The following is a 13,862-nucleotide window of genomic DNA, read 5'->3' as shown; positions in this document are numbered from 1 at the left end:
AAAACCCAGACGGCCCAATGCAGTCTAGTGCAGGTAGTTATTATACAAATTAAAGCTCAAATATCATAAACCTCAAAAACATTCATGTATTTTTTTTTTTCCAATAACATGCAATAGTTTCACTTTCTGAATCAATTCAGGATTCAAAAATTGAGAAAACTGACAAATGATCAGTGGTCAAAAGATTAAGATTCTGTTATTTGTATTCATATGTTCATGAAATTGGATATAAATACTGTAAGTGTCAGAATGAGCAGAATCGAATGTTTCATCATTAAATGGAATAAGATAAATGTGTACCTCAAATACATAGTCTGTATGGGTGTTTCTGTCACAATGGGCACTTTAAAGTCCTTTAAATTTGTGCATAAATTCATCAGCCAGTAAAGAGATTTTATTATAAATCGAAACGCTGCTGCATCTTTTATTGGAATGTCCTTGTTGTGAGCATGTCTGAGTTTTGTGTTAAACATAACCTTTTATAGGTGTATTTTAATGGTATGTTAAAATTTTTTTTAATTACAATAAATGTTTAACATTTGAGAGCAAATAACAGGGTATTGTTTAATCATCAAAAACAAGTGCATTTTTTTTGTATTATTACAAATAGTGTAGATAGTGTATTTGTATTATTACTTGAATATGTCGTTGTTATCGACACACCAACCACATTTATTATTAATAGTGCCAATATACAGTAGGAACAGTTCAGCTCCAATACTACAATAAAGGAAGCTGCTTCTATATCTGCTCTATTAATCTGGGATAAATATCATATGACCTGCTCAATAAATATTATTGTTCATTATCTATGGATGCAAATCCGTTATTATGTATTCTAATCTGTCAATTATATATTTATAAATGAGTATTTTGGTTTATAAAGCTAATTTTGCAAGTAACATTTGTTTGTAAAGTCTTTTAAGATTGTAAAATTGTGGTTGTTTGAAACATCGCTTGTATATACTGTAGACCATTAGTTATTTCTAACCAGGCAGTATTAGGACAATACAACTTATAAGTAACTAAGAAACTTTTTTTTAAGAGATGGCACCGATCCAATACCCATCATCAACATATTGGGTTGATACAATCAAACAGTGAATTGGATATCAGATTCTGTGGCAAGGATTGATATTGGGTCTGGAAAATTTTTTTAGAACTGGAAATATTTATATATACATATTGGGGTTGGGGTTTTTTTGTTAGGGTTGATTTTTTATTATATTTATCATTTGTACTTTATTATATTTACAATGTAAGTGGTTCCTCAGTTAATAAAAAAACATTTTAAAGTGTAGCAGTTTTTAAAGAAAACAATATGGGATGGTTATCAGTATTGGCTGATGCTCATGGTTTCGCTGTCGGTATCAGAAAAGAAGTACTATCATGCCATCTCTAATTTATTTTGTTCAGCTCTAAAAAAAAGCTCTTGGATAATACTAATATCCCATGGCAGTTATAGAAGTTGTCATGAAAGTAACCTGTCTCCTACTGAAGGTGAAATTGAAGGTGAAGGTGAAATATAGCCAGGGACTACACTGGCTCTGTATCAGCTATTCCAGGCCAGGACTTTTAAATAACTCTATATTTATGGTTAAAAGTGCCCACAGCTGTAGAATCACCCATATACAGCATTTCCTTCATGTAAATGTCTCTTTACTGAACGCAAATATAGAGGAAACATATCGAAGCTTAAAATTAAACCAGATCACGTTTACACTAAAACAAACCCTGGCAAGAAAACACTCTGTGAGACAAATGTTAGAAAATAATGAGGAAAATGACAAAGTTTGCCACATATCTATAATGATTTATATTGTCCCTCACATGCACACTGCCTGTGCCACAGCTAAGGGTCACAAAATGCCATTTTTAAATTACATAATGAATGTGTGAGTGAATTCTTTACTTAAGACATTGAGATGAATTTGATTATGGTATAAGGTCGTGTTAGTGAGATGCTCATTACTATGTTACATATAAAATGCGAGCAACCTAACAGGGTAAACTTACATAAACATTTACAGTGTATTGCACTCAGGCTACAGATCATTTGATGTTTGGTTGTCGCTAGATCTACTTCAATATGTCATATCCCGCTTCCCAATAGAAAAATAAAAATCATCTCAGTATCAGTAGGTTTAAATAGACTATAATTGTTCCCACTGCTATTTGATTTAAAAAATGTACATTCACAAGAGGACAACAAAAGACATTTCAACTTGAATTTCAAATTGATATGTGCAAAAACATTATAGATCTCTATAAAAATATGTGCATATGAATAGATCTATTTTCTTCACCAATACAATATTTCCTCAATTTACAACATGTGATTTAATAAAGTACAGATCATGTACAGTTCTTGTATTTTTTTATCCACTTTTTTTGTTTTATTTAATCTGTGTATTCTTTTTTTTTTTTTTTAACAGAAACAGCAATATTAATGACAAGATGGATAAAGGAATAAAAAAAGAAAAAGAAAACCCATCACACATCCTGAACTCAAATCAATGTGACTGAGCAGTGGGAAAAAGATAAGAACCAGAGTTCCATATGGAAACCTGAAATTGCATATCCCATCGTGCCCGATCACACTCTTATCAAAGTTGCCATTCCTGGCTGGCTTACATAATATTATACATCTCAAAAAAACTTTGGCTATTGAATTAAGTGGTTGTTGCTCCACATCCAAAATAACTTCCACGCCACATTGCGTGCACCAGTCGGAAACCATCAACATTTTTATCTCTATCATTGAGCAGTCCTGTTTACTGTGCTGAAATCTGTGGACTCCTCCAGTGCACTGTCGAAGCGAGGGGGCTGTGCGGATGGGTTGCTTTCACGCACGATGCAGGAACTGGAGTCTGACTGGTGAAAGGGGAACCGTGGGAGAGAGAGATATTCGCCACAGTGTGAGAGCTGCCTCTCCACTTTGATGAGAGGCTGACTGGGGAGTTGGTGCTCCAGGAAGTCTAGAGAGTCGCGCTGTAGGGCCAGTTCATAAGATGGCGTCCTTCGCCGCAGTAGCGTGCTCTCGGACAGTTTTTTCATGGACACGAGAGACGGTGGTAGCACTGTTTCTAGTAGGGGTTCAACAGAGATACAAGGAGGACTCATCTTCTTCTTTCTGGGGATGTGCAGTGATTGTCCTCGTGAGGGCAGGTGCCTCCTTTCACCAACTCCAGGCTCAAATGCACTGTTGTCCACAGAAGAGCAAATCTCAATGGAGTGCCGCCGATGATCCTCGGAAACAGAGGGCTTGTCCAAATATCCCCTGGTGTCGACACTGAAGAACTTAAAGTCCTTGTCTTTAGTGCTGTAGTCGGTAAGATTGGTGGCACTGGTACAGTTCTTCACAGGCAATGGCCACAATGGGACACAGGGGGACAGTGAGTGGCACCGCTCCTCTGCTGGGACTCCTGCCCACAGCCTGGCTGAGCTGTTTATATGGTGCACCTCCTCATCGGCTGGGTCGGTCGAGTCCAACATAGAGTCGCTAGGGCTGCTGCTGGCCCGACTGTGTGGTTGGAGGGGAATAATTCTCTGGTGGTGAGGGTGTTGGAGGGTGCAGACTCTGGGCATGTAGCAATAAGAGGGTAGGAAAGGAGACACCAGGGGGCTGCTGGGGGTGGAGATCCTCGGCACTGGGATGGTGACGCTGGCTCTTGTACTCCTAATATGTTTCTTCTGGTTGCCTTTGGAGTCACACATTTGCACATCAATCGAGTCATTCTTGATTGCTTCCTGAAATAAAAAAGCATGGTGTAAGCAATATCGGGGAATTGTAATAATAAAGATTTGAAAGACAGAGATATTTAGCGATATGAAACTGTACCTGTCTACGCAGAGGCCTGCCTACAACATGCAGGGGAGATGACTTTGGAGTGGGGATCCTAGGCATGCAAATACTAATATGGGGCTGAGGATGAACACCAGGAACCTGGAGCAAGGAATGACCTTCACATGGCTGTGAGTGGATCGAGGTCACTGAGCCTATATGGAAAGTTAGTCCACCGTTTAGTCTCCAAATTTTTGGTTCAATTTTACACAAAAATAAAAACACGGTTAATAAACCATGTGACTGAAAAATAGTAAGTACCTAATTCGAGGTATGCTTGAGTGGGCTCCACTTCCTGCAGAGGGTATGGTGCGCTGGCTGGCCTCACCGGGTGAAACATGTAACTGTCATTAGGCAAAGAGTGCATCCTGGACACTGACATCTTTCGTGGAGATAACAAATTCTCCTGAGTTCTCTGCATTCGCTCATCCTGTGTATGAGAAACATAATCCTCTATAATCTGCCTGTTACGTACTTACAACTTCCCCTTTACCCACTCCAGAAAATCCAAGCAAGCCATTAATGCAAGGTCATTCCCTGGCTCAGTGGTAAATTACAGCATTGAAACGCTGATAATCTCAGTGCCTCTTTAAATATTATACAGAAAAAACACATTCGTTAATGCTACGAAACGCTATAACAACTCAGTTCACAAATGTGGGCAATTTTCTATCTTTAAGGTCAATATAGTGAAGTAGTTAAATCTTTCAAGTCAGTTTTTATTGAGTATTTGAGTTTCAGTATTCATTATTGCAAAAACGGATTACGCGACACTTTAGCCCTATTAGTTTCTCTGAATGAATGGTTTGCAAACAAAATATTTCCATGTCAAATTTATATTAATATATGTTAACATAAGTCTGACATATATAGCTACAACATTATATTAACACATGAATGACTGCTGGAAGTAGCAATCTCTTTTCTATTGATCTGGATATAAAAATGTATCAATAAAATTCAGTGCGATCCAAGATGTGCTGTCAGTTTAGAAAACAGCAAGTATTATATACAAGCTCATATATATATATATATATATATAAACTCAGTCCACCAAGTCAGGGAACCAAACACTATTAAGAAATGAAACAACTAGAACTTTCCAGATATTGCATGGGCATTATGCAACAAATTATCAATGAGATTTTTTTTTTTTTTCTGTTTCAGTACAATATTTACATTTCTCAGAATGCAATTCCATCAAATTTATTTATATCACTTAAACTATTTTTGACGATTTGTCACTAATTTAGTTGTTCCATCTAAATCTCATGTCAGTTAGGAAGGCCGCCGTTGTTGTGTGCAGTCACAGCTGGAGTTGAAGTAGGTGGTAGAGAGGACACAGATACAGAACTGAACAATAAATTTAAAATGCTTATTTATTTGATATTTGCATATTAGTGTATGTGATATTGATTACAGAGTATGATTCCACCAAAATCAGGAAATTCTAAGCAAGTAATATTGAATGACTAAAACTATTTGTGCCTGTTTAATTTTTACCCATATAAAATGATATCGACCAATCCAAATTTTATCTCCTTGAAATTGGTACAAGCTACAGACATTTCATATCACTCAGGCCTTTGCAAAGCATAGTGTCAGCCTGGCAGAGCAGCTGATCAGAGACTGCATCAGGAAATAGTCCAAGTCCACTATAAAGAATTAATCCCCGTAACCCTTTACCACTTTTTCTTCGGGCAGTAGTCAACTAAGCACTGAATTCATTAAAGGTCCACCTAGACAGGACTGTTCTGCGCTCGGCCATCAGCCCTTCCATAGACTTGAGTCTAAAATGGCTAATCATTCACGGCTAAAACTTTCTTCATGTTCACTGGGCAACTGCTGCCAAGCATAATTTGTGAAGGCTTTTTATTTTACACAAACCTCTAGTGCCTGATGGTCTCCATGCCAATGCTGAATCATTCAAGCAGATATTGTGAGATCGTCACATACCTCTTCAGGTGAATGTGGCCTTGGCCTCATATAGGTGCCCCTGCCCTCTGGGCCACCAGAGCTCATTGCTGAGACGTTACTGTGACGCCGGGCCATTTCCATCTCCATCTCAATCTCTGCATCCATCTCGGCATCTTCCTTGGCTTCCTTATTGCTCTCCTCCAGGTGCTTCATCAACACAGCCACCACCACGTTCACCAGCACAAACTGGGCCATCAATACAAAGGTGACAAAGTATATAGGGGATACCAAGGGCAGGTAGCTCAGGCATTGCCTATCTTCCGGTGTGCACTCCCTTAAAGTGTCCTGCACAACACAGAATATTTATTGACACAACTTACAATATACTATTAGGGAAATATTATACATATTGTGAGGATTCCATAGTGACAGCTTTTTAAAATGAATACTTTAGCTTTCATGCTCCACATTTATAAAGTACCTTCATTATACCGTTCCAGTTGTCACCAGTTGAAACTCTGAAGAGGGTTAGAAAGGCCATTCCAAAGTTCTCGAATGTGGCATGTCGACTGAGTCCTTCACATGGGTTATTGTCAGTGCATTCTACAAATAAGTGGATGAAAACATATAGCAACAGCCAAGCACAGGCACGGCTAAATACATTTCAAGCAGAAGTGTTATATTTTTAAAGCCTTGCTGATTATCTCTGAAATGTGGTGTAAAAAGTGGGGGGGGAATGCAAACTGGAAACGAAAAGTCAAAATAAGCGTCTGCCCACAAATGCTCGACTTACTAATTAGCATTATTTTTTAAAGTCAAATGACTTAAATGCAATCAGTCCTTCAAAACAGACCCTAATACTACCTGTCTTCTGATTAGAGGATAGAGGAAGAGTCCTTTCCATAGGCCCAAGACCTTCCTCTCATAAAAAAAAAACTGCTGTGACAAAAGTACGCTCCTGCAATTTTCCAAAGAGAGCTAATTTAGCTGCCTCTCCATCAACCCATAAGACCCCCCCTCATGACACACACACACACACACACACACACACACACACACACACACACACACACACACACACACACACACACACACACACACACACCCACCCAACAGTAAGCTACAGTCATTTAGAAAGAGCTCTAGATTTACAAGTAAAGTTGCCCTTAGGATCATTTCCAACCACTGCCGACCCAAAAATTAAAAATGGCAGGCAATGATGAGCACTGCCACGGATGCTGGGACAGTGAGACACAAGTGTGAGTGCAGTCAAGAAATACAGCACTGACCCAATTTCCCAAAGAGCTCTACGCCGAGTGCAGCATAAATGAAGAAGAGAAGCATAAACAGCAAGCCCAGATTTCCAACCTAAAAAGAAAAAAAAACCGCAGTATTATACAATCATTTAATAAATAATTAATCACACAAACACACTATGTGGTTACTGCTCTCTATCTTGCCTTCTCACAAAATATTGCTATCACACTAATACAGCTTTCCATGTCATGTTCATATATGATGGAAGAAGATGTGAACCTGTGGTAGAGCCTGCATCACAGTGTCCAGCAATGCTCTCATTCCTGTAGCCAACTTTAAAAGCTTCAGCACTGTGGAAATATACACACAATATGAATCACAGTCAGCGTTCCTCCTATGATACATAACCATCCTCATAATGCTGTGAATAAGAGTCCCTAAAGTGTCAGTATGTGCCCGTATAGAGACATTTGCTGAGAGTGAAGAAGCAGGTATTAAAATACCTCGAGCTATTCTCAAAACCCTCATGATACGAATGATAGTGGGGTTGATTGGAAGGGCAGCGTTCATCTTGATCTCCTCCAGCGTGATGCCCATGATGGAGAGAAGCACAATGGCCAGATCTAACTGGTTCCACCTGTCAGGAAGAGCACAGTGTTTACAGCTACAGGGTCACATTGCTTGCATTGAACACCGTACTATACGACACTATACAGAGAAACAATATTAGGACCTTTCTGAACATAATTCCACTCGATACAGGTTTAGGATGGCTGCATCAATCTTGGCTACTCTGAGACTAAATGCTAAACTGGGAGACTCCTGACTCCTCTTAATTCATGGGGCCTGGTATAATTGAAACAAACGATTCATTTAACACTCAATCCATTACCTGATCAGAGTCAACACAATTTCATGCATAATGCATATGAAATAAATATATGATTTGAATCACACTGCTGTGTTTAATCAGATGCACTCGATTGTGTCATTTTAGATTAGCATGGGTAACAGGTCATTTCACATTGTACTATAGCCTAATTATAGAACAATGGGAACAAACATATGATTGTTATTTTTTGTCTAAATAAGTGTAGACCAGCTATGCAGATATGAGAATGTGCTTTGCCACTCGCATAAATTCACAAAACAAACTTCTAGCATTCACTAGAGAGTCTGGCACATTGTGCAAATAAATAGTCAAGAGCCTTCCGTTTTCTCAGAAAGAGGCTGACATGATTGACATGACAGAGACTGACATGACTGACATGAAAGATGACCAGCCGCAGACCTTATCACGTGGTCTGTTGGCATACCTGTGCGATTATCATCATTATCTGCTTCAAATAAAACTCTTTAATCCATCCATCCATCCATCTTCTATACCGCTTTATCCTTTTCAGGGTCACGGGGAAACCTAGAGCCTATCCCAGGGAGCATCGGGCAGAAGGCGGGGTACACCCTGGACAGGGTGCCAATCCATCGCAGGGCACATTCACATACACATTCATACCTCCATTCATATACTACGGACACTTTGGACACGCCAATCAGCCTACCATGCATGTCTTTGGACTGGGGGAGGAAACCGGAGTACCCGGAGGAAACCCCCGCAGCACGGGGAGAACATGCAAACTCCACACACACAGGGCCACGGTGGGAATCGAACCCCCGACCCTGGAGGTGTGAGGCGAACGTGCTAACCACTAAGCCTCTACATGACTATAATTTGCTCTGAAAAGCTTATTGTGTCACAGTGGTCAGAAGTTTTTTTTTTTTTACTGGAAGCGCAGAGCAACAGTGAAGGTGAAGAAAGCCAATCGAATGGCATCCTTCAAGATCCTGAAGCTTGTGGCCAGAAAAGTGTACAAAATGTATCAGTAGCATAGCATGGTCCTACTTTTAAAGCTTTTAGGTCCACTTCCCTGTAAAAGTTTACCTGCAAACCAGTACACTGCATGAGAGCATAAGCCTATGCAATGGTAACTTTAGTAGTGTAAAGCTACATGCCAGAGATAGGTTATAAGCTGACATGATTCCTTAGAGATGTGACAAGATGGGTTATTCTAAAAAAAAAATGTATTATAGTAAGTAGATTTGAGGTAGCCTGCTCTCCTCAAGCCTGCTCTCCTCATAAAGATATATCTTGATATTCCTTTAGCTGTCTAGGGGTGGTCCCCCTGGTCCTAATCATGGATTTGTACCACTTTAGTATGTAGTTGTCACATCTCCTGCAGATAAGGCACCAGTCATGACTTCTCCCTGCTTTGTGGCAGCTACCTCACCTCTTCCCCACCCTGCAGTGAAACACTGATAATCTACTTCCCTGCCTGTCAGACTTAAGAATACACAAATCAGAACTTTCTACCTGATTGTTTGTGAGGTCTCGTGCTTTGAACCATTTCTGAGCCGTTTCTTCCACCTGTTTGCGCCCTTGTTTGCGTCTGTCAGTATTGTTTCATTGTATAATCATATGTATTTGCACTGGTACTGCTGCTGAAATAAAATCTTCACATAGGGGTGTTGAATGAAATCTGTCCAAATGTTTTTGTTTTTTTTTTTCATTCCTGAAGCATGTTCCCCATTATCAGCACCGTCTCTGAGTTTTTGTGAAAGTAGTGTCAGAAATATTGTACTTCCTTTGCAGGTTTTATGCTATACCTGTCTTTGAAGAATCTTCGGAAGCCAAAAGCCACGAGTTTGAGAAGCGCCTCTAAGATGAAGAAGACAGTGAAGACATAGTTGCAGTACTTCAACGCTTCCTCTAGATACTGTAGGAAAAAGGTTTTTATGTCAAACTGTTTTGGGCTATTTGCAAACAAACAAACAAACAAAAAAATACAGTTTTCATACAAAGTGTAGTAGCTTAAAGAATACATTTCACAGAGATTCTGACTCACCATGGGCTGGTTGTAGTGCTCTATGGACATGGTGACCACGTTGATGCAGATGATGAAGGTGATAAAGAGGTCCAGGTAGTGGTTAGTGCACAGTGTGTGGATGTAGAGCCGGGCTGGTGAGTAATCTGCGTAGTAGGGCCGCTGCTGTGCTTCTGTTTCATACAAACACACACACACACACATATGCAGAACAGCATATTCAGCATAATGCAGGATACATGCAGTATAGCTAATTTAATGAGGCACAGGCAGGAAGTAATGAGCACGAAAGGAACAGTGCAGCAGAGTAGGACATTTTTATAATGCTGAAACTAATACACCGTGGAATCAAGTTTGAAACATTAAAGTTCATATCCCCTGCTGGACTTGGCTCCCAATCATGCATCATGTCTTTGTGAACATGCTGTATTTGGGATCATGCCTTTGTAAACATGACAGTTGGCTATGTGTGTGTAAACATACCCATGTGAATGGCTGTGAGTGTTGCATGGTGAGTACAATATTTAGTACTGTTGAATGATTCTTGATGTATTAGTAGTGTTAGGTTTCACTATTAAATTTCATTGTTCAATTTCAGCTTGAATCCATCTTTCTGAGTCTGCCATACATTGCATGTTTACAGTCAAACTTACCGAATGACAAGAGAGAAGCCAGGAATTACGGTATACTTATATAATGATGCACATGCGGATACACACTAACAGTTCATCTTCAGATCCAAACGGATCCAAACCAAATGCAGTTGCTGTATTTAAGGTCTGCCAAGCAAAATCAATTTTCATGTCGTTTGGCATGAATTACGCTGACAGGCCATGATAAATCAGCAGTAGGACAGGGAACATCTCACCAAACATCTCATCATGCCCAACTTCTTGTACATCCTAAAATGTGTTGCTGTGTCAGATGAAGCTGACAGCTGCTCATAAATCACTCGTCCTTTCAGGGACAGTTCCATCTTCCTTTTTTTTTAAATTTTTTTTTTAAGCCCCATCATTGAGAGCTATCATAAAAATGCACTTTGCCAGAGAAGTGAGTGCATTCCTGAGGCTACTGGCTACTGAGTATTCAAATGTCAGCATCAGAGCCAAGAGGTTTCATCTTTAAAGTTCATCCTAAATGATGAACTGCTTTAAAACAATGGCTTTGACATGCAGGTGCCTCAGAGGGACACTGTGATTAGATTAAATCTGAAATTCTGTTCAAACTCTGATATATGGACTTTTCAAGTCACAGATGCAATACTATTAATCCACCGACTGAGGAGTAATGGGCCATGGGAAGAGTGTAACTGAAAAAAATAAAACTGTCTGGTTTTCCGCTAGACATCATTACTTAGGTAGCTTTACCTTGGCCGGCATGGTTGCTTTTGCATAAAATAATACAGTAAGCACATTTCCCTTATTGACTCATGTAAAACCATAGCCAATGCTTTTAGTGTCTTTAATTCCCTCATGAGTGGTCTGGATAACGCTGCCCGTACTTTCTTTACACACAATGATTCAAAGGCATTGTGGTTGAGATGTTGATGGAGCCAGGGGGATTTTCATTAGCTCCCCTATCTCTCCAGCAGCACAATGTGGCTCAGTGTAACTCCACACAAGCCAGAGCCTGAATTAGGAAATCAAAGATAAATGTTACTTCTCCTACCCATTCACTCAAAGATAAGAATCAACTGGCCGCACACTGCACTCACAGAATACGGCTCTAACTGTCCCTGTGTGTCCCTGTGTGTTCCTGCGGCTTGAAGACCTGTCATGTTGTATTTAGTGATGAGGGAACATGCAAAGGCAAACATGCTGCAGGCCATCACAGTTCAAGGCCACCAACACAACTCTAAGAGGCTTTTGTCATTTTATGTCATTATTCGCTTTTTTTTTTTTTTGCTCTCTCTTTCACTAGGTCTCTCTTTTTCTCTCAGGCTCTGGAGGCAGGCAGTGCTCAGAAAAATAGACTACCGACCAGACCCACAATTCTCCTTACTCCTGCGCCTTTTCTCCATCAACCGCTGCCTCTTCTCCTCACGCAGGCGTGACTCCTCTTCTTCCTGGTCCTGCCGACACTTGTGGAAGTTCTCCACCACCACACCCACGAACATATTCAGCACGAAGAAGCTCACAATCAGCAGGAAGGAGATGAAATAAAGCAGCATCCAGGGGTTGTGGTTACGTACCGGCTTTCAGTGATAATGAAGAGAAAAAGAGTAGCCTTTCACATATTCAACATGGCAAAACAGTGGGATTTTTATTGTTTATCAGTAGGACCTTCCAAAATAACAAACCTGTTGGTCCACACCTACAGCATCCAGGCCATCGTACATAATATTCACCCAGCCATCCTTACAAGACAGCACAAACAGCGACATGAGAGCCTGAGAAATAGAGATACAACGCCAGTGAAATTTCAGACATCTCAGGGAGTCTAAGTGACTTCCAATTTTGTATTCAGTCGTCAGATGCATTAGTTCACTGGGCATGCAGCTGTCCATTATAGCACTCCATTAAAACTCCCAGATGATTTTTCAGGCCTATTAAAGCAAACTCGATTACATAGAAGTTGGAATGTATATATTAAACTCCACACAAGCATGACTTAAGTTTTCACACTAACTCTTACCTGCCCCAAATTATCAAAGTTGTACTTCCTCCGAATCCATTTGTAGTTGGCTTGTAGGCAATCTGATTTATTAGTGATGTTTCTTGTGTCCAAGCCTTCACAGTGGTAAAACTTGCCTTTGAAGAGCTAAACATTCAAATAAATCTGTTCTTTGAGTTGTTTAATGACCCACAGAATAAACACCTTCATGCATTTTCATTTACAGAAGCTTTTCATTCTTATAGACAACACTCTCACAAGTCTTCACCTGAACTCCAAGAATGCCAAAGACAATGAAGAACGCGCAGCAGATCAGTACTATGTTCCCGATGGGCCTCAGTGACGTTATCAAAGTTTCAACCACCAGCTTCAGTCCAGGAGCACGACTGATCACTCTGCCGACACAAAAACAAACACTATCCTCATGCTCAGCATCTACACAGCACAGTGCAGGTTTTCTGAATGATGCTTATGATTGGGACTTAGCCAAAATGTATTATAATTTAAATATATTCCAGGATAATAGGGAAGAGCTGGACATATATAAAAAAATGGCAGTACATTCTCTATAATTAATACTGAAAAGCCGATGTAACCCCAAACTCTAGCAGTTACACAACCCTTCAACAAGGATCCTGACCTTAAAGGCCTCAGTGTCCTTAGTAGACGTAGAACTCTCAGAATACCAAAGATCTTGTTCCCACCGGTGGATGCCAGGAACTCCAGGATGTCAATGAGTGAAACAGACACCAACACTCCATCCAACACGTTCCAGGTGCTTTGTAGATAACTATCCTTTCCTGAATAGAAGCCAAGAGCCACCACCTACAAGACCAGCAATAGCTAGTCAGTGAGCTATAAGGACACTGCGATATAACTTTAGATATCTGTATCAGACTGAAACTTAGTACCTTCACAGTCATTTCAGCAACAAATATCACAGTGAATACATAATTGGAAATACTGAGGAACACTCGCTCCTAGAAAAACAAAAAGAACAGCATACAGAGGATATCATCAAAGAGTGAAAATGACATAAAGGCATATAAATACTGTCAGCTCCAGAAATATTGACACCCTTGGTAAAGATAGAAAAAAATAAAATAATAATAATAATAAAGTCTTTGTAGTCAGTTAGTATAATCTCACACTGAATATATGAGAGAATTGTAATCTTTTACCCACAGAAATTCTCATAAAAACTGTAACTGAAGCATGTTCATGTTAATATTTTACTTTTTTATGTTCACTTGCATGTGCAACTCAACCAGGACTTCCTGTTTCACTGGGAAATAAATTCGAGGTGACACATGAGACAAAATCATGCTGACTTTCATATAACAGGTCCATAT

The 13,862-nt window shown here is 39.8% G+C and overlaps 1 protein-coding gene across 1 annotated transcript in view; it reads right to left on the bottom strand.

The window, feature by feature from the left end:
* Positions 1-2,406: 2,406 nt before the first annotated feature.
* The window catches only part of cacna1ha (calcium channel, voltage-dependent, T type, alpha 1H subunit a), a 51,804-nt gene continuing 40,348 nt past the window's right edge, over positions 2,407-13,862 (bottom strand). The window contains exons 18-33 of the mRNA XM_053612404.1: positions 13,422-13,490; positions 13,151-13,335; positions 12,779-12,905; positions 12,532-12,657; positions 12,197-12,286; positions 11,899-12,091; positions 9,919-10,070; positions 9,680-9,789; positions 7,522-7,655; positions 7,298-7,368; positions 7,051-7,129; positions 6,243-6,364; positions 5,801-6,106; positions 4,106-4,274; positions 3,842-3,999; positions 2,407-3,750 (exon numbers count right to left, since the gene is read on the bottom strand). Of these exons, the coding sequence (XP_053468379.1) occupies positions 2,758-3,750; positions 3,842-3,999; positions 4,106-4,274; positions 5,801-6,106; positions 6,243-6,364; positions 7,051-7,129; positions 7,298-7,368; positions 7,522-7,655; positions 9,680-9,789; positions 9,919-10,070; positions 11,899-12,091; positions 12,197-12,286; positions 12,532-12,657; positions 12,779-12,905; positions 13,151-13,335; positions 13,422-13,490 (3,084 nt within the window). The 3' untranslated portion in view covers positions 2,407-2,757. The remainder of the gene's footprint in view (positions 3,751-3,841; positions 4,000-4,105; positions 4,275-5,800; positions 6,107-6,242; positions 6,365-7,050; positions 7,130-7,297; positions 7,369-7,521; positions 7,656-9,679; positions 9,790-9,918; positions 10,071-11,898; positions 12,092-12,196; positions 12,287-12,531; positions 12,658-12,778; positions 12,906-13,150; positions 13,336-13,421; positions 13,491-13,862) is intronic.

Source organism: Ictalurus furcatus, chromosome 24 (genome assembly GCF_023375685.1).
Source record: "Ictalurus furcatus strain D&B chromosome 24, Billie_1.0, whole genome shotgun sequence".
Classification (NCBI taxonomy): Eukaryota; Metazoa; Chordata; class Actinopteri; order Siluriformes; family Ictaluridae; genus Ictalurus; species Ictalurus furcatus.
Note: the sequence above shows the minus strand (reverse complement) of the source record. Positions and strands in the feature narration are given on the sequence as shown.